Here is a 22,657-nt window from a genome sequence, read left to right as displayed (position 1 = left end):
CTACTACCAGGATAATAAAACAACAGTTCTTTGAGAATCATAAAATTCTATTAATTAATTGATTAATTTTCATCATATCACAAGGAGTGCTTTAACAGTCTATGATCTGTGAAAGCTGTACATACAAATCACATAGCAGGGGAGCTTATATGCTAACTTTGGAGATATGTTGCGTGCGTTTATTTCTTGACCTTGATTTTGTCGGCCAGAGAGCACGAGAGGCCGGTGCCGTCGGGCTCCACGTTCAGCTCCTCGATCTTGCTGTCGTTGACCACCATGGAGAAGCGCTTCGACCGGAATCCGCCGAGGGGGGGCAGGTCGGTGCCCAAGTCGAGGGCCTTGATGAAGGCGCCTTTGGGGTCCGCTAGCATGCGAACCTGTAACGACAAATACTCAGTCACAAACGTGTCAGCGATTAGAGAACAGTATGGATGTAAGTGTGATACTGTGATTAACGTTAGTTAGTCACCAGAAACGTCGTAGGAAGGAAAAAGTAGTAATTTTTGTAACCGACACGAGCAGTAGGTACATGACAGGGAGCCGAAGTTACCGTATTATTGATTTCAGGTTGAGGTCGTATTTACTGTATGAAAAAATGCCTATACGTGTCTACATTTGCGCAGCGATGTGCAAATTTCTATGCGAATTGGCATTCTGTGCTCTAAAAATAGACCTCCAGGCACGGAATATTCGATTTATAGCCTTTAGGTGGGTCGTGCTTTGCGGGAATGATGACACATCACTTCTTGGATATGTCGCCAATCCTGCCGTGAAATTATATTTACGAGAATAACACTTTAATAGAAGAACTGATAAGTGATAACTTATTTATCTTTACCTACTTATAACATTTGATTTTTAATTGCTTGATACCATACTATCATCCGATACAACTAATAGATTTATTTTAGATAGACAAAGAGCAGGCACTTTGCTGAAGACCTTCGGAAAATACCGAACAATTACTTCCTAAAATCACAATCGTTTTCACGCAAAAAAACAAAATGATTTTATGATCTTGAAAACTACTCCGCCAGCACCGAACCGGTGACTGAATGGCGAAACGAAAGTTATTAAATGTATGCCTAATAATGACATTGAGTATACCTTATTAAATTAAATGTGAAAAGATATATTTGCGCGAATACAAAAGGACAAATATTACTTCCCGCGACCGACATTCGAATCTAATAATAGCTGTCTTGCCCTTGAATGTTTACTTTAATTAAGTAATCGATAGGTATACAATAAATAAAACTCAGGAAAAAACAGTATGGACTTCGAATAACAATCTATTGCATAAAGTGATTAAAGACACAACAACACGCCACAACAGTGGAAGGAGCAGTAGGCTTGGTTTCCGGCCTGTATAATAAGTCAGGGACTAGTTCAAACACTGAAATCAAATCAATCTTATTGTATTCACGGGCCTGAATCATAGCTTTATTTTAAATCGAGCTCGTATGTCAAAGCGCCGCAAAGCTATCGAAAAGCGCAATGTTGGTTGTGGTTATCAAATTGTCTTGGAAGCAAGCTTGGAGTCGAATCTCAGTTTAGACGAATTAGACGTACAAAAACCTTCGCTATTTATAAATATAGGGCCTGGTAAGATTTCAATAATAATAATTTAGGAAGTTCCGCCTGTTTCGGATCATCTTGTGTCAGCAGTGGCGTAACTATACCATCCGAGGCCCGTGGCAAATTCTGTGCATGGGGCCCTTGGCGTATCTAGAGTTATTTTACAGGGGGGCCCCGGGACCATCGCCTTGGAGCAGCGCGAGTGCAGGGGGATTGCGCGGTACCCAGAGAAGTTGCGCGGTTATTCCAGACTAACTTTCAGTCCAATAGTCCAATCCTTCAGGAAAAGTCATTCTAACAAAAGCAAAGCATTTTTGAAAAATGTTTTGTAAACAATTTTGTATTTTAATTGTATCTTGGTACTAATTTGAAAATAATAATTAGGGATTAAACTGACTTTTTGTAAACTGTCATTGTTTGAGCAAGAATATGTTGTGTCTCTAAAAACTGAGCATAATAATTAAACAATTCGAGAGACCCTACTGCATTGCACCTTAATCATGTCAATTATTATCAAAGAGGGTGAAGGTCAGACTCAGTGCCTACTGTATAATAAAATAACTGTTACTTAATGTTGTTTGCGATGAGTCTGTTGCTGTGGAGAGGTCACCTCAGTCAATACTTTTAGATTATTCATGTGATTAACAACAAGTCTTGAACAAAATATTTAAAAAAAATGCCTACCCTATTATATATCTATTTCTTTATGAAATGTGGACATAAGAATAATTATGGGAAATTTAAAAACCTAAAGGACTGTAATTTAAAACAATCCTGAATCCTGTGGAAATATCATGCTTTATAGCTTTACTTTTTGTATCATTTGTTGAATAGATTAAAAACTGGAATTCTTTTTCTATGGAAATCTGGAATCATCTTACTTGACATTGCGGGAGTAAGTCAAGCGTAACATTACTTCTTTCAACCTTCATTTAGGTAATAAAAAATTACCTTGCAAGAACATCATGCACATCAAATCAAATGCACTTAGATTAGTAGGTAATTAAATAAATAATTTTTGTAAGGTATGCAAATAAATTATTTATCTATCTATTAGTAAAGAGTGAGATTCAGTTTTCATTTATCTCAAACTTGAAAAAGGGTAGTCAAAATTTTAAAAACTCATTCGTTACACACTTAACAATTACTTAACAATAAAACAAAAAATCATTAGTCAAACATTTTAGTGGTTGAATGAGATCATGAGTTTGTAACTTTACTAATTGATTTCTTTTGCGACTCATGTTCTTGATCAATTAGAAGTATTTATTAAAGAAATTAGTAGGTATGTAAAAAATTGTAAGTAAATGATTACCTTTCCCTTAGTATTGTGTTGTGCGCCCCACGCAGACATGACGTAGGGGTCGTTGACGGACACGCACACGATCTCCGAGACGCCCTCGGCCTTGAGCTTGTCGGCGCTCTGCACGTAGCCCGGCAGGTGCGTCTTGGAGCACCCCGGCGTGAAGGCGCCCGGCACCCCAAACACGATCACCTTCTTGCCCGCCGTCAGCTCACAAGTGTTCACTTTGTTCGCCGGCGAGTCCTCGAACAAGTCCGCAGCGGGGAGCTGGTCTCCAACCTACAAAACAATCCCGACGTCAGCCTCCAGTGCTTCCAGAAGTTCCAGTTACATAATTTTAACAAAAAACATGCACTCACCTTCACGGGTGCCATGGCTAGCGGAGTGGTGTGTACTGTGCGGCTTGTCGCTTGCTTAGCGAATGCTGAAATACCTCGAAGCGGTAGATACATTTGTAGATTTGCTTAATTTTTATTCTTTGACAACTCCACCCTCCACTTCGCGGTATCGATCCGATGAAATTGACAGGTCAAATGACAGGTGTCATAAATAGCACAGGTGAAGAAAAATGGTATTATTATTTATTGAGCTTTATTAAATTATTTTATAACAATAGCAAATCCTTATCAAAAAAATAATTAACAAATTAATAAATTATTAAATAATTTTTTGGACACATGAGCCCAGCAGGTGCCACTGCCACCATTGTCTAATTATATTTATGTCTATGGTTGGGTGATTTAAAATTAATGTTGCCATCTTTCCAAAATGTCCAATGAACATGGTAATATTAACACAAACAAACACCTTTTATCGGATTTTGAGTATCTGTCAGTCATCTCAAAATGAGACCCTATAATTTTTTTGATCTAACTAAAGTATCAACTCAGTTAATATGCAACTCTTTTTGAGAACTTGCGCATTTATTCACAAGTCAGTATAAAGGTGTGAATTGAGAATTTTTTTTTCATCATCATCATCATTTCAGCCATAGGTAGGACGTCCACTGCTGAATTTTTTTTAAAGAAAAATATTTTAAAAGTTCATTCAGTTTTTCGTTCGTTCGTTCGTTTCAGCCGAAAGACGTCCACTGCTGGACAAAGGCCTCCCCCAAGGATTTCCACAAAGACCGGTCCTGCGCCGCTTGCATCCAGGTACCTCCCGTTCAGTTTTTATTCCTACTTAATGGGATGCATAAGTTTTCTTGTATTTATAAATGATAAACAACATTTACCCATGGTGGCCTTTGAAAATTTTGTGTGTCAGAGATGTCCCGCCCGGATGTCCCTGTTGCACAAACCGGAATAAAAACTATCTTATGTCCATTCCTGGGGCTCAAACTCTATCACTACCAAATTTTATCAAAATCGGTTCATTGGTGCTTGAATGCTTAACAGACAAACCTTATTTTCATGATAGACAAAATGGAAAGTAAAGTAAATTATAGCAACACTTATTGTTTATGGTATAACATTAATGACAGCACAGATTAAAAATGTATGTTCACCTGTCACCAGTTGTCACAGATTTCCTTTCGTCAAGCATTTCATACGTTTCGTATGCGGTTAGTTGTATTTAATTTGTATTTTTACTTAAAATCTATGTTTTAGATATGAAAGTGCATGGTGTTTGTGTTATGAAAAACGGGCGTTAAGTGACTTTGGTGTTGTGTTCACGTTTAAAATATGGAGGCCCCCCCAATGGACACAGTTTATCAGGCCATCAGTGCCTTGTACGACAACCCAGATGCAAGTGAAAAGGAAAAGGCATCTCTTTGGCTTGGAGATGTTCAAAAATCTGTAAGTATCATAGTTTCTTCCAGAATAGTATTAAATATAACTGCCCAATAGATATGCCATAACATGTAAATCATGAAGTTTTAGTCACAATTTGTGCCTAATACGTTTAAATAACCCCACGTCATGCGTTAAATTTCAGATTCACTCATGGAAGATAGCAGACGATTTGCTGCATCAGAAAAAAGATATCCAATCGACTTATTTTGCTGCCCAAACAATGAGATCCAAAGTACAGAACAACCTCTCAGAATTGCCACCAGAGGCCATCATATCGCTCAGGGACTCCTTAGTGTCTCACCTGGAGGGAATGCCGCCCGACACTAGTTCAGCCATCCTCACACAGCTTTGTCTGGCTCTAGCAGACTTGGCTCTACAATTACCTTCATGGGAAAACTGCATAAGTGAACTAATAAAAACATTTTCTAACAAAAATGACTATGCCCTATTAGAAATACTGACTGTGCTTCCTCAAGAAATCGATTCATCAAAACTGAAACTGGGAGAAAACAGACGGGAAGACATAAAACAAGAGTTAAGGTCTAACAGTCAAAATGTAAACTTATTTTTAAAAGAAAGTATTGTTAATTCTCCAAATACACATGTAGGACTAAGAATTATTAAATGTCTAACGTCTTGGATACAAGTTGGAGCTATTGATATGCAAGAAATACCTCAGAATGCAGTTATTGGGTTTTGTTTACAAGTTTTAAGGGATCACAATTCAATAAATATTTTGCACGATGCCGCTTGTGACTGTGTTTGTTCATTACTGCACTGGTTAGAGGATAGTAGTCATGATGAAGTGGAGAAACTGATGTTTGACAGTCTGTCAGCGCTTGAAGACAGTTACCACTTGGCCGTGGCTCATGAGGAGGAGGAGAAGGCATCCAACTATGCTAAAGTGTTTACAGAATTAGGTGAAACATTCTTAACAAAAATTATTGATGCTGTGTCTAATGGGAATACTCACTTTGCTATGAGGTCACTTGAGTTGGCTCTTGTATGTGTGGGACACCATGATTATGAGGTAATTAGATTTTGTATATTTTTGTTCTTTAGTTTGGCAATGAACCAAGCTAACCTGATAGTGATAGTATAGCTATAGTTATTTTTTATTGTTTTATAAGTCACATAAATATTTACTTATATCCTAGGATATCTTAAACTAAATACATTTGTTTATTTATACTTTCTTATCATTACAAAAAGATTTAAACAATCACATTTATATTATCTTAGTCATACTGTTATTTTTATGTTGTTTAATTTAATGGAAATAACTGTCTTACTGTTCCAGGTGGCAGAAGTAACTTTCAACCTATGGTACAAGCTCTCTGATGATGTTTATCAAAGGGACTATCAGCCATTGACAGATGCGTTCAAGCCTCACATAGAAAGGCTAATCGAAGGCCTCGCCAGGCATTGCCAATGTGAGCCAGACCAGAGTACACTACCAGATGAAGGTGATGATTTCTTTGTAAGTATATTACTTCCTTGTAAGTATATTTTGGTTACACAGCTGTGCGATTGCCACTAAAAACTTGTTCAAACTGAGAGATTTCTTACAAATCTGTATGTTTATTTCTTTCTTGTGTATCCTTTGTGCATAATTTACATAATAATTTGTGTGATTATAATAAAGAAAGATAGGTACTGTATTTATCTACATAATATACAGTTTTCTATAGTGTTTGAGCTCTTGTTCTGTAGCTGTCTTAGGTACGCATCTGTAATTGTAAAGCGAAAACTCGTTTTCTAATTAACCTACTTTAATTGTGACTTTTATGTGGTGTTTTTTGGAGAATACTGTCATAGTTAACCTCACAAATAACGGGCGTTATTGTGGGTGTTTTTTTAGTTAATTACCACACAAATATCGGGCGTTATTGTGGTCTTTTTTTGGTTCACAGCCTCACAAATATTGGTAGTTATTGTGGTAATTTTTTAGTTAAAAACCACACAAATATCGGGCGTTATTGTGGTCTTTTTTTCGTTCACAGCCTCACAAATATTGGTAGTTATTGTGGTACCTAATTTTTTAGTTAAAAACTCCACAAGTATCGGGCGTTGTTGTGGTCTTTTTTTCGTTCACAGCCTCACAAATATTGGTATTTATTGTGGTATTTTTTTAGTTAAAAACCTCACAAATATCGGGCGTTATTGTGGTCCTTTTTCCGTTAACAACCCTATAAAATAAATATAGGGCGTTATTGTGCTCTTTTTCTGGTTAGCAGCCTTACAAATAGCGGGCGTTATTGTGTTTTTTTTTTATTCACAGCGTCACAAATATCGGGCGTTATTGTGATCCTTTTTTCGTTAACAACCCACAAATATAGGGCGTTATTGTGGTCTTTTTCTAGTTAGCAGCCTTACAAATATCGGGCGTTCTATCCTTTTTTCGTTAACAGCCTCAAATAGCGGTCATGTTTATTCTTGCAGGAATTCCGCATCAAGGTGATGGGCCTGATCAAGGATGTGGTGTTCATCGTGGGCTCCAGCGCGGTATTCCGGCAGATGTTCGCGGCGCTCCACGCAGACATCTCCTGGGAGCAGACCGAGGCGGCGCTGTTCATCATGCAGTCGGTCGCCAAGAATATACTGCCGTGAGTTCTAATTCTTACCCCCTTTTGGTATGAATTAATGGTGATGTAGACATTGGTGTATATCCAATCCACTCACTATTGTCTTCTGCAAATGTTCCTCTTTTTATGAAGTCCTAAGGTCGCAAATTCAGAACAGCGGCACGTGCAGCGTTGCGGTCAACGCGTACGCACGTAACTAGTTTTCGCTAGAACGCGCGTAAGGCCCTTTTCACACGTCCCGGTTGCCGCCTATTCGGTGGTGAAGTGTATGGGCATGGTACGTAGCTTTCACATGTTCCGGCGTAATTAATCCGGCATGCCCATACACTTCACCACCGGGCACCCGGCGCCGGATAGCCGGCAACCGGGACATGTGAAAAGGGCCTAACGCGTGCGAACGGGGCGTCTGTGGGTAACGCCCTTATTCACAAACATTACTATGAGGTCTGAGTGCGCGTGGACGCACAGGGTGACACACGAACCAATCGCAGAGCTCTATTCAACGCTGTGCGTTCGATTCAAGCATCGTTTGTGAATACGGGCGTAACTTACGATCAGTAGTCGAGCGTCCACGCACAAAATACGGCGCGTGAAATGGAGCGTCCATTTCACGCGCCGCCGTTCCGAATTTACCGTCTCAGTTCTTAACAACCTATCCCGTTCCAGCGAGGAGTACGAGTACGTGCCGAAGGTGGTGGAAGCTATTCTATCGATGCCTGACGACACGCACCCGGGCGTTCGCAAGACTTGCATCCTGCTGCTGGGCGAGCTGTGCGAGTGGATCGAGCAGCACCCCGAGGCGCTGGAGCCCAGCCTGCGCGTGCTGGTGCGCGCCGTGCACGACGACAAGCTGGCCTACGCCGCGGCGCTGGCCTTGCAGGTGAGACTGTTGAAATATGAACGCAGCCCATATGTTTTTTCTTAAGTTGACACTAGGTGTCGCCACTTACGTTTTTCTCTCGCTGAAATACACGCCGCCATTGCTCGTAACGCTCCGTCTTTTATTTATAAATTCCTTATATTTTCAAGGCATCAATGAACTAGTCGTTCCAGTTTAAATGATATGCTTTTCGAGTACTTCATGTCAGGCCTAAAATCAAACAGTACCTCTAGCATGAACATCTTTCGTCTTCGCGTATCCGATAAAATTCGATACTCAACCTTTGAATTAAACGATAACGTGACAATTTGGATTCTCAAAATAAGTTTTGTACATCCATTTCTTATACTAAGTTCACTTTACGACACGTTCACAAGGGCGTTGTTGCATTTTTCGTACTAAATCTTTTGATGGCGATTCGAATACGCAAACGATTCGAACTCGAAAGTTTTTCGTGCTAGCCGTACAGGTCCTACTCCGGCTGGCTCAAAAACGGCATCACGTCCGCCTCGGACCGCGTCTTCTCCAAAGAAACAATATCACAACATTGTTCTTGTTGCAGAACATCTGCAAGGCCTGCCGGGTGCAGGCGGCGTCGCACGCGATGTCGCTGCTAGAAGCCACACGCGACTCGGAAAAGCTGAACCTGCCGCTGCCGGCCGCCGCGGCGCTCGCGCGAGCCCTCGCCTCCGCGCTCGGCGGCCTGCCGCCCGACCAGGTCAGTTGCTCATGACGTCACATAACACTGCCGCCCGACAAGGTCAAAACGGGACTATTCCCACCTCTCGTTCCCACCACTGCAACTCCTGTGTAGCCAGGATCTACAGCTTGACCGCCACAAAAACCCAACCAATGAAGGTCAAGTTTGTCCCGGGGAAGAGTTAAACTGTCATTGGACCCGCAACGAAATTAATCAGAAGAACATAGGAGGAGTTCGAAATTAAGGTTCGACCAGGTCAGTCGCTGATGACGTCACATTACACTGATGCCCGCGGGATCTGCCCGGCTTTTACCCGTGGTCCCCCCAACATGTCCCCAATTTATTTTAACCATGTTCCCACCGCACTAAGTGTGTGATGTGAAGATATTATAAGGATATTATGGTGCCGTACCTACCTATAATTATTTTCTATATTAATTATAGATTTTTTTATAATATTATAGATACCTAGGTGACAAGCAATGTTTGCCACTTAGTGCGGTGGGACCATGGTTATAATAAATTACGGGGACATGTTGGGGGGACCACGGGTAAAAGCCGGATCTGCCGCCCGACCAGGTCAGTGGCCGCACTCCTGGACTCCTGCAGATGACGTCACTCATAACACTGCCCGCAGGATAGACCAGCTATTGTCGCACCCAATGAGCAGCCTTGTGACAATTTCGATACACATACTTCAGTTTATCTTGGCGCGTAAAGCTATGTCTTATGCAACTTTGAACTGTGTGACAGTGACATAACGGTGGTCATGCAAGCAAACATAGTCAGAGTCACTGTATTTATATTGTTACGAATATCCCGATTAGACAATAAGGGAGAAACCACACAGTGCGGTGGGGGCGCGGCGCGGCGGCGGAGCGGTGCCGCTGCGGCGTCCTGCGTATAAAAATCAATGATATGCCAGATGTTCTGGCGCCGCACCGCAAGCACACCGCACTTCGATTGAGCGAGACGGTGCCGTTGCGGCGCCGCATACCACCATGTGTACAGTGATGCGGCAAAATGTTTGCGGTGCGGCGCCGCACCGTACCGTGTGGCATCTCCCTAAGAATACTGGTCTGTCGGATTTTAGTGGATAGGCCCCATTCTGTTGGGAAGACGCCCACATAACCTGCAGGCCGTCCACATTGCCCAATGGGTATGCTCAAAGAATTTCCAGACGAAAAAAAAATGTGTAACTGTATCTTACTCGGCTGAACTAATTTGTTTGTATTCTACAGCTCAGCGTGGCCATGCGGGAAGCGGTGAGCATGCAGCTGGCGCCGCTGCAGGCGACGCTGAAGTCGGACGCGGCGCTGCAGAAGGGCACGAGCTCGGACCCGGTCAGCAGCCTGGACAAGATCGCGGCGCTGTTCCGCGACATCAAGGCGCCGGCGCCGCGACACGACGACGTCGCGCTCGCCTGCCTGCCCGCGCTCGCCGACGCCTGGCCCGTCATACGCGACGTCATGCAGAAGTGAGTGCGAGATGGGCCTAAGGCTGGTTTTAGTGTCACGCGGAGCGTCCGGTGCGGACCCGCTCCGCACGGCCAATCTGTATGATCATCTAGCTCCGCTCCCTAGCAGTTCATACAAATCCGCACTGACAGTCCGCGTGACACTAAAACCAGCCTAACTAGGACGACAACTGTCGAGCATGTCGTGAGTCGAATCACGAAGAGACGTAACTATATTTTATCAATTTTACAGGAGCGACGATTATTGAAATATGGAAAAATGCATTTCGGGCCCTTTTTACCTGTCAATACTGGCTTCCTGAAAAAGAATTCAGTTACGATCTTTTGTGAGGTTATGAAATGCATGTTTTTTAATAACATGGTGTGTTTAACTCAATATCGCCAATTACGAGATGTGGAGAACATGCGGAGTCCATGAGGCACCTACTGTGCGAATGTGACGCGCTAGCGAGAACTAGGGTGGGTCTCCTAGGGTCGACCTATCCGGCACCAGAAGATTATAGGCCATCTCACTCAAGCCCTTGATTCGCCTTATGGATAGGATTTTTGCAGATGACGAAAAGGGAAACACAAAATATCCCAATGGCCCTCATGCGTGGCCCTGAAGAAGATAAGACTGCTCCGCAGGAGACGGTGAGGGCACCGGGGGGAAAAATTACTCGTCTTTGCCACACATAAATACAATAGACACAGAACTAAAAAAAATAGTAATTTCTTCGGGTTAGCTTTGTCTCAACAAATACTGCAGAACTGACAATGTCGACCCACCCGGAACGGTTTCTACACAATAAGTTCAGGATACAAGTCTAGGACTCCAAAAGATGCAGATTACTAGTCCCAAATTTGATAAAAATTAACCGAGCAAAAAAGCCTGCAGCTTAATCAATAGTTGTAACAACCGAAACCGTCGAATAATAATTGCATTGTATTAAACTGTCGATTTTCCCCTCAGATACAACACCGACGGCCGCATAATGGAGCGGTCAACGCGCGCGTTACGCTTCGCCGTCCGCTGCGTGGGACGGAACGCTGCGGCCTTACTTCCACCGCTCGCAGTACACATGGCGTCACTATACATGACTGCGGCACACAGCTGCCTGTTGTACCTGGCTTCAGTGTTACTTGATGAGCTGGCCGCGGCGCCGGGGTGCGCGCCCGCGCTCGTGCAACTTCTGCAAGACCTCATGCCGCGCGCCTTCAACCTGCTACAGGTGCCCAACGGAATGCAAGACAACCCGGACACTATTGATGATCTGTTCCGGCTTTGTATCAGGTTAGTCAGCTTGGTGTCTTTGACGACGGCTGTCTGTAGTTTACAAGATTTTTTTATTCTTCCACTCCCCATGCTGAGTAGATGGGCTGAGGACTACTGAGGAGGCCTGAAGTTCGCATAATTATCCCTTTAGTGACTTTTAACTATGTCATTATGAAGGAATACAGATCATAAAACTAAGATTCCCCTTTCCTGGACGATTCCTTTCTAAATTATGTAATCTCTGCCCCACAAAAGTGTCTCCCAACACGTCTCTCAATGATAGAGGACTCTCTCACACTCCCGTGCAAGATCCTGCAGCGCATCCTGCTGGAATTCCTTGCTGCTGTTCGTAATTCTATATGTGCACTTAAATTCTGAATGATCCCTCTATTTATGTCACTTTTATTGCACAGAAAATAAAGTCCAACATGTTCTTCAGAGATACAATATTAAGCTCATATTCCCCTGCAGATTCCTGCAGCGTATCCCGCTGGAGTTCCTTGCAACTTTTCGTTCTGTTATAAATGTGTTTTCTAACCCTCTGTTTATTTTTGTCTTTAGAGATAGGGTATTATGCCACGCGTCTTTCAGCGACAAATCATAAAGATGGTATTCCCTCGCAGGTTCTTGCAGCGTATCCCACTGGAGTTCTTATCATGCGGCGCGGCGGGCGCGGTGGTGCAGTGCGCCAACCTGGCCTGCAAGCTGGACCACCGCGAGGCCAACTCCTCCGTCATGAAGTTCCTCTACGACTTCGTGTCTGCCGCCAATAGGGGCAAGGACCAGGTCAAAGGTAAGGCGGATCTTGAAGTGGTTGCAGGTTTTGCGACTTACCATAGGCGCAGGCCACGGACTTTTAGTTGGCCGATAGTTGAATCGGGCTGTTGATCAGTATGAACATGTATGGAAGTGCGCACACGCACACTACACCGATTTGGTATCCGCCGATTCTTCATACAAATTAGAATCGGGCTCAACTATCGGCCAACTAAAAGTCGGTGGTCTACGCCTAGGCTTAGGCGGCGTGTGTTTTTTATGACAACTTTAAATTAACATCTTTCCCTCTTATAAGACTTGACACCGCTAGTGTACTAATCGGTGTTCTTGAAATACACAATTTTTTTTATATCCATAGGTCGCTGGCTCATATCCGGCTCAAAGGACCAAAACTAATGTAGCTGTTATAAATCACACATTAAAGATTTGCGGGGTGGTGACTCGATTATTCCATTAATTCTAGAGGAATTGGTCTTTTCCCGATAGCTCCATCCTAGCTTCTCCAGGATCAATGACGAACGACGATCGTTCGTTTCAGCCGAAAGACGTCCACTGCTGGACAAAGGCCTCCCCCGAGGATTTCTACAAAGACCGGTCCTGCGCCGCTCACATACAGGCACCTCCCGCGACCGTCACCAGATCGTTGGTCCACCGAGTGCATTGGTTCCTAAACTTATTTGAGACGTGCCCCCTTTTGACCATAAAAAAATTCCTCAAGTCAAGATTATTTATTGATTGTATCGAACAGTCTAGAATGCACTCTCTCAGTGGTCGCAGGTTTTTATACTTAAGTACACAGATGGCCCGCGCCCCCCTTTAAAGGTGTTTGCTTGCGCCTCCCCTGGCAATCAATGACCTAGTGGGTGACGCGCAGGAATCGGTCTCTTCCCGGTAGCTCAATCTTAGTTTTTCTAGGATCAACGACTCTCCCTGTTTCACGGTACTTTTAACTGACTATGAGCGTCTCCGCAGTGCTAGCCAACGAGCTTCTAGACCTGTATGGGGCAGAGATGATGACGTACTTCCAGTAGCTCCGTCCTAGTTTTTCTAGGATCAAGTACTGTCCGTCTTTCACGATACATCTGACTGACTTTGAGCGTCTCCGCACTGCTGGCCAACGAGCTGCTTGACCTGTATGGTACAGAGATGACGTACGCGCAGGAATTGGTCTCTTCCCGGTAGCTCCACCCTAGCTTCTCCAGGATCAACAACTCTCCCCTCCTTCACTATACTTATGACTTTGAGCGTCTCCGCAGTGCTGGCCAACGAGCTGCTAGACCTGTATGGGGCAGAGATGATGACGTACTTCCAGTAGCTCCGTCCTAGTTTTTCTAGGATCAAGGACTGTCCCTCCTTCACGATACATCTAACTGACTGTCTCCGCAGTGCTGGCCAACGAACTTCTAGACCTGTTTGGTACAGAAATGACGTACGCGCAGGAATTGGTCTCTTCCCGGTAGCTCCATCCTAGTTTTTCTAGGATCAACGAACGAAATTCAACTCTCCCCTCTTTCACGATACATCTGACTGACTTTGAGCGTGTCCGCAGTGCTGGCCAACGAGCTCCTAGACATGAATGGGGCAGAGATGATGACGTACTCCCAGTAGCTCCATGAGCTCCATCCTAGTTTTTCTAGGATCAAGGACTGTCCTTCTTTCACGATACATCTAACTGACTGTCTCCGCAGTGTTGGCCAACGAGCTGCTGGACCTGTATGGGGCAGAGATGACGTACTCCCAGTAGCTCCATCCTAGTTTTTCTAGGATCAAGGACTGTCCCTCTTTCACGATACATCTGACTGACTTTGACCGTGTCCGCAGTGCTGGCCAACGAGCTCTTGGACTTATATGGTACAGAGATGACGTACGCGCAGGAATCGGTCTCTTCCTGGTAGCTCCATCCTAGTTTTTCTAGGATCAACAACTCTCTCCTCCTTCACTATACTTATGACTTTGAGCGTCTCCGCAGTGCTGGCCAACGAGCTCCTAGACCTGAATGGGGCAGAGATGATGACGTACTCCCAGTAGCTCCATGAGCTCCATCCTAGTTTTTCTAGGATCAAGGACTCTCCCCTCCTTCACGATACATCTAACTGACTGTCTCCGCAGTGCTGGCCAACGAGCTCCTAGACCTGTGGAGCAGAGATGACGTACGCGCAGCAATTGGCCTTTTCTGGGTAGCTCCATCCTAGAGCTTCTCCAGGATCAATGACTCACCTCCTTCGCGCACGATACATCTAAGGGCCCTCGCCCATGGCGATTTTCACGAAACGCGCGACAGCATCGTTACTAACGCGTGTTAGTCGCATTTGGCATTTGCAACGCACTATAGAAGTGATGCCAACGCGCTACAGCAGCGTGACTGCATCGCTACAAAAAGTCGCCGTGGGCGAGGGCCCTAAAGATAGCATTCGGATCAAGACGACTGCGACGAGAGACCACGACCCGAAACCGCGACAGGCAACCGGTCGCAGGGCGACAGCTACTTACGAATCTTCGCGACACGAGTCGTGCGATCCATACGAAACTTACTATCTATTAAAATTTCGTCTTCGTGCGAAGAAAACACGGCCATTTTGCATCTGTCGCGTCACGGCACTGCCTTGTGAGCGACCGAGTCGCGCGACGCAAGTAGCCGGCAGGCCACGCCCACACGTCGCGCGACTCGGTTGCTTGCATCCGTCAGCACTTCCTATTAATTTATATAAAGCAGTGGGTCGCGGTCGCCGGTCGCGGTCTCGAGTCGCGGTCTCGCGTCGCGGTCGTCTTGATCCGAATGCTACCTTAACTGACTTTGACCGTGTCCGCAGTGCTGGCCAACGAGCTCCTAGACCTGTATGGGGCAGAGATGACGTACGCGCTGCTGGAAGCGGCCGTGCTGCACCTGCACGCCTACATGCTGGCCGAGGTGGCCGAGGTGCTGCTGGAGCTGACGAGCGCGCGCGGCGGCGCCTGGCTGCAGGCCGCGCTCGCCCGCCTGCCCGCGCGCCCGGCCGCCGCCACGCCGCAGCAGTGCTGGCAGTTCCACCAGTACGCCGTCAGGTATAATACCTCCTATGTTCTTCTGATTAATGGCAATGCCAGATTTTGTATGGAAAGTGGCGTCTTTTTTTTTTAGCGCGGCCATCGATCAAACTTTGTTTTTTGATTACAAAATAGTCTAATAAACCAAACTTACTATGGCATGTATACCTCTAAACTCAGTCTGAACTGAGTTACGAGCATTAGAAGTTTGATGATTNGTATCGAGTGTGCGTTTGCGATTATAATGAAGCTTGTAGAATAAGGGCCAGTAACTATTTTTAATGTGTTATCATTAGTGTCGAAACTATAAAGTATATTTTACCAAAAGTGGGGTTGGGGACGGTTGAAACATTTTTTGTGGGTACGGTTGAAACAGAAAATTTATTAATGTTTATTTTTTGTAGATACCGAGAGTTTGGGTAAATAAGATTTCCAGAGAGGAAATTGACTTAGTAAAGCATTAGAGGTGGTAAAAGCTAGAGATTCACTGCGGAAAGCGGCGGAAAAGTATGGTTTGAAAAAAAAAAAGATTTTCGTTAATTTTATTCAGAATTTTAACATTATTCTATTATCAATGTTTATTAGGTTTGGAAATATCATTTAGTTAATCATATTTCTGTTATTTTTTTAAATGTTTACTACTAATCAAAGGCTAATTAATGATTTAGAAATATTAAATACTTAGACTGATTAATGTCGTCATGTGGTACTATAATTTTAATATTCGTATTATTAATGATAAATAAAACACGTTTTATTAGTACTTATTGTATTATTTGTATGTATTTTAACAGATCCCAATCGCTGTTTCAACCGCCCCTGGCATGGGGACGGTTGAAACAAAATTTCTTTTTTTTTAAATTGCGTATATTTCTATAAATAGTAACCCGGGAACTATAATGATACAGCCATATCATAGCTAAAACTTCAAATTTCAATTTCACGTATCGTAATCGTCACTTGGTTATTAAACAACAAAATTATAGACAATAAAAGCAAAATTGTTTCAACCGTACCCAGTCTCCCCTACGTGACCAACTGGGCTGACAGTTCCACCAGTATGCTGTCAGGTACGTGACCAACTGGGCTGACAGTTCCACCAGTATGCTGTCAGGTACGTCACCACACTGCTGCTAAAACCATCAGTACGCCGTGAACGTCACAACCCACCCCTAGCTCGCAATATGCGGTGAGCCATCACGCGTATGCAGCGAGTTAGTACGCAGCTAGCGCGCAATATGCGGTGAGCTAGCGCGCAGTATGCAGTGAGCTAGCCCACAATATGCGGTGAGCCATCACGCGTATGCAGCGAGTTAGTACGCAGCTAGCGCGCAATATGCGGTGAGCTAGCACGACGCAGTATGCAGTGAGCTAGCACGCAGTATGCAGTGAGCTAGCCCACAATATGCGGTGAGCCATCACGCGTATGCAGCGAGTTAGTACGCAGCCAGCGCGCAATATGCGGTGAGCTAGCGCGCAGTATGCAGTGAGCTAGCACGCAGTACGCAGTGAGCTAGCGCGCTGAACACATTGCGTGTTTTAAATTCATAAATTAAATTCAATTATTTATTTTCTAGGAATGACCTAAAAACTATTGCTAAGTACTTGTTAAGTCCGGTAATGATCGTGAGCTACTATTCACTAATACTGAAAATATACTGCTCTACTTCTACTGCCTCTACATTTGACTACTTAAATAAATACAGAAACGAAGCTAAGTTATGTTTCCAAATATTAAAATATACATATTTATCTTATTCCAGGGCAGAGAAGTGCAAAGAGATGACCCGGCTGCTTCGCGACTTCGCGCGGCTGTACCGATAGCCGCCAGGCGCCCGACTGAACCTCAGCCGCTACTGAACAATAAGACAAACTAATTATATCCGAACTAGACTCTTACTCTTAGACTTCTTACTTCTTCCATATTATCCTACCTAAGTGTAGCCGAGTGAAACAAAAAATCTCATATCAAATGCGAAATGTTTCGCATAATTAAAAGTTGATTCATTTCTTCCCATCTCAAAATTCAATTAAAAGAGTTATTTTAAGATTTGTATAGATTTATTTTTAATAAATAAACCGAACGAGTCAACCCTTAATAAGTTAGGTAAGTATGACACTTTCTATCGATGAAATATATTTTGTTATTATTATACCTTCTTTTATTTGATTGTGATACTTGCTTGTAAATATTTATTATAAATGTTTACTCATACACTTGACTTTCTTTTATTGTTCCAGTAGTAATTTGTTAAAAAAATAAGCTTAAATTAAATGTTAAATGTATATTATAATTGTTATGTATCAAATCTTTTGTGACCAGTTCTGCATCTCTGTCGGCGTTATTGGAATCAAAATGGGCAATATAATCACTTCACTTTTTCTTACTATTTTTAGGGCTCGATAGGGTGACAAAACTCACTCGTCTAGGGGCTTTGGGACTCGGCGCAGCCTTCGACGCGGGTGACTTCACGTCCGTCACTTTGGCTTGCTTAAAGAAATTATTACTGCTAGAACTTTTCGGCGTCTCCGCTTTAGGCGACTCTTTCTTTTGCTCGGGAGAAGTCTTCATTTGTTGGGGTGACGTCTTTTTCTGGTCTTTCGGCGACTCAGCTGACTTGGTCTCAGTTTCGTCGTACACCAACTTCATATCTTCGCTGTCCTCTATTTCGATGACCGCCGAAGGCTTCTCAGAATCCACTTCCATCGCGTCTTGCTTAGGCTTGCCCATTCCACTGTTGGAGTTGTCATTCCACGACGGCATAGCGACTTCTTCTAATACATCAATTTTTATGGGAGTTTTCTGCTGATTGGTCTCGATCTTCTGCTTTTTAGGAGACTTCTGTGAGGGTGTTTTGAATTTGATAAACGAGTCTATTTTTTGGACGTTGCTGGACTGCTTTTCTTCAGGAGCTTTCTCTTTTATTTCGGTTTTCTGAGATTCTTTCGGTTCTTGTTCTTCAACTTCCATTTGGTCTGTAATAAATGATAAATAGTTTACTATCAATAAAGTAAAATAGGATTACAAATCGTTGGAAAAATGCTTCATGACCAAGTAGGTAAATATTATGCAATTCACACAAGTTATACCAATAAAAAAAAACATTTGTAAATCCCACATTAAGCATCTAGGAACTGGATCCGATGATAGGGGTGGATCCGGCTCGAAGGACCATTTAATATAGAGCGTGTGGAATGAACACAACCAGTTTGAGTGACTTAGAAATACACTGATCTATTTCTTTATTGTATTTATCTGTATGATTTATGACTACGCTCGTACATACCATTCCCAACCGATATGATATTTTACTAAAGTTTATTTATTTATTTTGGGAAACATACAGTTACAATATAATTTAACTTAGGTGCAGTAAGAAAACACAAACCAATTAAGTTTCCACATTTAAGTTATAGTTAAAGTTGGGATTTATTGATTCACTTTAGATATTTGTCTCACGGCGATACCTTCAGTGGTCTGAGGAAGCGCTGGTGTTTCTTCCGGCAGCACGTCGCCCAGCTCGCCGTCGTCGAAGCTGATGACGGAGCAGTAGCCGTCCGTGCTGCTGGCCACCAGCCGCCGCGCGTCCGGAGACCACGACAGGTCCGTCAGCCTGGAAGAACGCACAGGCGATTCAAGCTAAACGTCCACATGTCGGTATCGTACGCAACGGATAGTAGTATTATTTATATGGAAACTCATATAAGTGCGTCCACCTGTCCACATCGTACGCATCGCACATCCGATACGATGTGTTTTGTACGATGCGTCCGTTGCGTACGATACCGACAAGTGGACGCTAAGCTTTAAGCAACACACAGGATTTCACCTGGATTTTATGGGCTATTCAATATGGACAGATACACCTGGATTATAAGGACAGCTATTCACTATGGACAGTTGCAGTTTCATCTTTATTATCAGGATGTTAGGTTATGGTGAAGTCAGAAATTTGATATCTTCATTTTAATTATTTTAATTTTCATACAAATCGGATATTATAAAATTTATTTTGTATGAAAATTAAAAAAAAATAAAATGATGATATCAAATTTCTGACTTCACCATACCATTTATATGCCCATGTTAACATGGGCTAGTGTCGGCTCATATACCCATTTACCTAACACCCTGTAAACGCGGCTTTTCACAATAGACACTGGATTATGTATCAAAAATATACTTTTTCTTCTTTTCAGCACCAGCTAATTTATTGAACCAAAGTGGTGGTAGGGCCAGCTATATTTGGAACGTGCATGTACCTTATCTAATGCATTTGAAAGTGCAATATTATAACTTTTAGAGTCATCCAAAGTTTGATTTTTTTTTTTTTTTTTTTTTTCAAATCAAGCGGGCGGGGCATATAGCTCGTAGAGACGATGGCCGTTGGGGCAGAAAAGTTCTTGAGTGGCGACCACGGGCTGGAAGACGTAGTGTGGGCAAGTTTCCTACTAGGTGGAACGACGATCGGGCAGCGCAGGACCGTTCATTGTGGAAAACCGTGGGGGAGGCGGAGGCCTTTGTCAAGCAGTGGACGTCATTTGGCTAAAACGAACGAACAAACGATTCTTTTTTTTTAAACTTCCATAAAATATGAGAAGAGGCCGCAGGCATGCAATATTCATTGGTTGTCGTCAACCTCTCATGTGAAGAAAATAAGATGTTTTTTCATGTGCTAAGTAATTTCTATTTTTACTACTTTTTTGTCAAAAAGTCAGGGTCTCACCTGGTGTAATGTATATTGGATATGAGCGCGACAGGCGTCTTCTGCTGCGTGTCATACAACAGCACGCTTCGTTTAGTAGCCACGGCGAGCAGCATTCGTGGCGCCGGCAGCGCGGGCGCGGGCCCTTCGCGGCGCGCGCTGAACCGCAGCGGCGCCCACCGCACCGCCAGCGCCGGCTCCCCGCACGGCAGGATGCAGGCTGGCCTGGAGAATAATAATCTATACTTATAATAAATCTGTAGAGAGGTCAATTCTGTACATGAAATATATTTTCAAAATAACTATCAAAGGGTGATTAGTGATCGATACTGATTGCCAAAAATGCAATCAGTAAAATTTTTGTCTGTCTGTATGTTCCTTATACAAACAAAAACTACTCGACGGATTTTAACGAAACTTGGTACAATTATTCTTCATACTCCTGGGCAGGTTATAGTGTACTTAGGAATTCCCACGGGAACGGGAAATTAGCGGGAAAATCCTTTTTTATGAAAAATTTAAACCGCTTCAGTTAGACGCTTGAAATTTGGCGTTCAAGTACCTAGTAATCTTAAAGCTTAGTTACAACAGGCTATTGCAAAATTCCCACGGGAACGGGAGTTAGCGGGAAAAAACATTTGTATGCAAAATAAATAAATATCCTTGGACATTTACTTTTTAAGACATTTATTTCATCAAAAGAATTTACAATTCATTTGGTTGTGAAATAGGAATAATTATTTTGTTAGTGATACAAGTGCCGGAATGTTTTACATTTTACACTACACTTTAATCCCAAAACTAAGCAAAGCTTGTACTATGGGTACTAGACAATGGATATAAATATAAGTTACTCTTGAAGTTGATTGAACTAGGGGTGTCAGAATGTATAAGTGGTATAAGTTAGAAGCCGCGACAGAAACTGCGCCGTGGAAGACGGAACGCGAATACATCGGACACATTATGTCTGCAATGTTTAGTTAGTAAATGCTTCAACATTTCTTTTCAAATGGAACTACCGCCTAGTTCACCTAGCTAGGACTAACCCATAAAAGCAATGCTGTTATGTATTTCATTTCAAAGTCAATTTAGGCAAATTAAAACTTCTTAAATCAATGTACAGAAAGCCATACAATTTACTTCTGTAAATATGAGCTGAATAAATACACCTTTTTATGAATTGAATAATCAGAAAGCATACTCACACTTTCAATGAATATCTAGTGTAAATGTACACAGCATTGATTGGTTTTACATCCACCTTGGCCTGGTCAGGTTCAACTCGACCAGCTGGCACTGCCAGCAGCAAGCCATCAGGGCTGAAATGCAGTCTTCTGAAGTATGTCTGCAGCGTGTCATCGTGGTAGAGACGCACTTTAACTTCGTGCAGAGGGTGGTCAGGTGGAAAGGGAAGTGTGGCTTTGCTGCTTCGTGATACAACTTTCTTTGTGTTCACATCAATGGTACGGAATACTCTGGAATGACGAAGATTGATTAATACATAATTAGAATTCAAAATTAAATACAGGAAATAAAATAATCTTAACTAATGTCAAAAAATCAACTTCAAAGTAATGAGCAAACCAAATACCTGTCTGTGCTAGCAGTAGCAATGATACTGCCTTGAGGATCCCATGACACTCCCTGGATGAATCCCTTATGATCTGTGATGATGGATGTGTACCGGCCTCGAGTAACATCCCACACTAGCAGCTTGTTGTCCACAGAGCCTGACGCCAGGTGCAGGGAATCAGGACTCCAGCTGAGATCTAGGACATCTTCCATGTGGCCTCTGAGTGTCTGATGGATAGTAAAAGTATTGACTGAAGAAGTAATGACAGTATTTTAAATGTTAAATTTTTTACAACTAAAATGATGTGAATGCTCTCAAATACCTGCCTTGTTTTGCATTAATAACACCCCTCATTTAGCGTGGGGAATTAAAAAATGGAAGCTTACACAGATTCACCACTCACCTTGTGAATTACCCACGTTTCTTTGTACTGCTCCTCTCCTTGGTCAAGAGTCTGAACAGTTTCCTTCTCAGTCTTTTGTTGCCAGACAAAAATAATTGATTCGTCATCTCCAGATGCCAGAAGTTGTCCGTTAGGGGACCACCGTACTACATTCACTGCCTTTTGGTGACGGGTTAGATCAGCAACTACCTCAATGTTTACAGATCCTGAGTCACTGGAGTTTATGTACCAAATCTATAAAAAAAAAGTAACTTCAGATAATGCCTATAAACGTACAAAGGACTGACTGATTACTGACACAGAACAGATATACTCCAAAAGGACTTATTTAGTATGGTTTAAAGCAATGTAGAACAAGAAAAAGGATTTACCAAAACATGAGAATCCGTGCCACCAGTAGCGAGCCGTAATGGCCCATTAGGCTCTGTATTTGGCTGAAAATCTACACTAAGGACTGGGTCACGATTATGCCAAGATATTTCGGGAATGGCGAATTTCATTTTATCACAGTTTTTCTAACAAACAGGCAAGTAAACTTTTCAGCTGATTAATTTCTTAAATCTGTCAGATTTTAGGCGCCAAAACTCTCCGATTGTGACA

At 42.9% G+C, this 22,657-nt stretch overlaps 3 protein-coding genes across 4 annotated transcripts; 1 reads left to right on the top strand and 2 right to left on the bottom strand.

The window, feature by feature from the left end:
* Window positions 1–26: 26 nt before the first annotated feature.
* Window positions 27–3,578, bottom strand: Prx5 (Peroxiredoxin 5). The gene is made up of 3 exons (XM_028303099.1): window positions 3,241–3,578; window positions 2,894–3,160; window positions 27–377 (listed from the first exon to the last, which is right to left on the bottom strand). Exons 1-3 carry the CDS (start codon window positions 3,331–3,333, stop codon window positions 180–182), a joined length of 558 nt encoding a protein of 185 aa, XP_028158900.1. The 5' UTR covers window positions 3,334–3,578; the 3' UTR covers window positions 27–179.
* Window positions 3,579–4,386: 808 nt separating this feature from the next.
* On the top strand, window positions 4,387–17,423 carry Tnpo-SR (transportin 3). 2 transcript variants are annotated; one of them, XM_028302908.1, is made up of 11 exons: window positions 4,387–4,680; window positions 4,820–5,707; window positions 5,978–6,157; window positions 7,120–7,283; window positions 7,929–8,142; window positions 8,705–8,860; window positions 10,084–10,319; window positions 11,272–11,592; window positions 12,198–12,367; window positions 15,162–15,393; window positions 17,139–17,423. In XM_028302908.1, the coding sequence occupies exons 1-11, from the start codon at window positions 4,567–4,569 to the stop codon at window positions 17,197–17,199; spliced, it is 2,736 nt and encodes a 911-aa protein (XP_028158709.1). In that variant the 5' UTR covers window positions 4,387–4,566; the 3' UTR covers window positions 17,200–17,423. The 2 variants fall into 2 exon arrangements, with proteins under 2 accessions (XP_028158709.1, XP_028158715.1); XM_028302914.1 differs by lacking the exons at window positions 15,162–15,393; window positions 17,139–17,423 and adding an exon at window positions 13,608–13,681 and having other exon boundaries at window positions 4,388–4,680.
* Caf1-105 (chromatin assembly factor 1, p105 subunit) lies at window positions 17,290–22,657 on the bottom strand. The gene is made up of 7 exons (XM_028302925.1): window positions 22,429–22,657; window positions 22,058–22,291; window positions 21,673–21,881; window positions 21,287–21,556; window positions 20,103–20,306; window positions 18,844–18,989; window positions 17,290–18,351 (listed from the first exon to the last, which is right to left on the bottom strand). Exons 1-7 carry the CDS (start codon window positions 22,555–22,557, stop codon window positions 17,750–17,752), a joined length of 1,794 nt encoding a protein of 597 aa, XP_028158726.1. The 5' UTR covers window positions 22,558–22,657; the 3' UTR covers window positions 17,290–17,749.

This window comes from Ostrinia furnacalis, unplaced genomic scaffold (assembly GCF_004193835.3).
Source record: "Ostrinia furnacalis isolate ACB-3 unplaced genomic scaffold, ASM419383v2 OfSCF0092, whole genome shotgun sequence".
Taxonomy (NCBI): Eukaryota; Metazoa; Arthropoda; class Insecta; order Lepidoptera; family Crambidae; genus Ostrinia; species Ostrinia furnacalis.
This window is presented reverse-complemented; position numbering and strand designations above follow the sequence as displayed.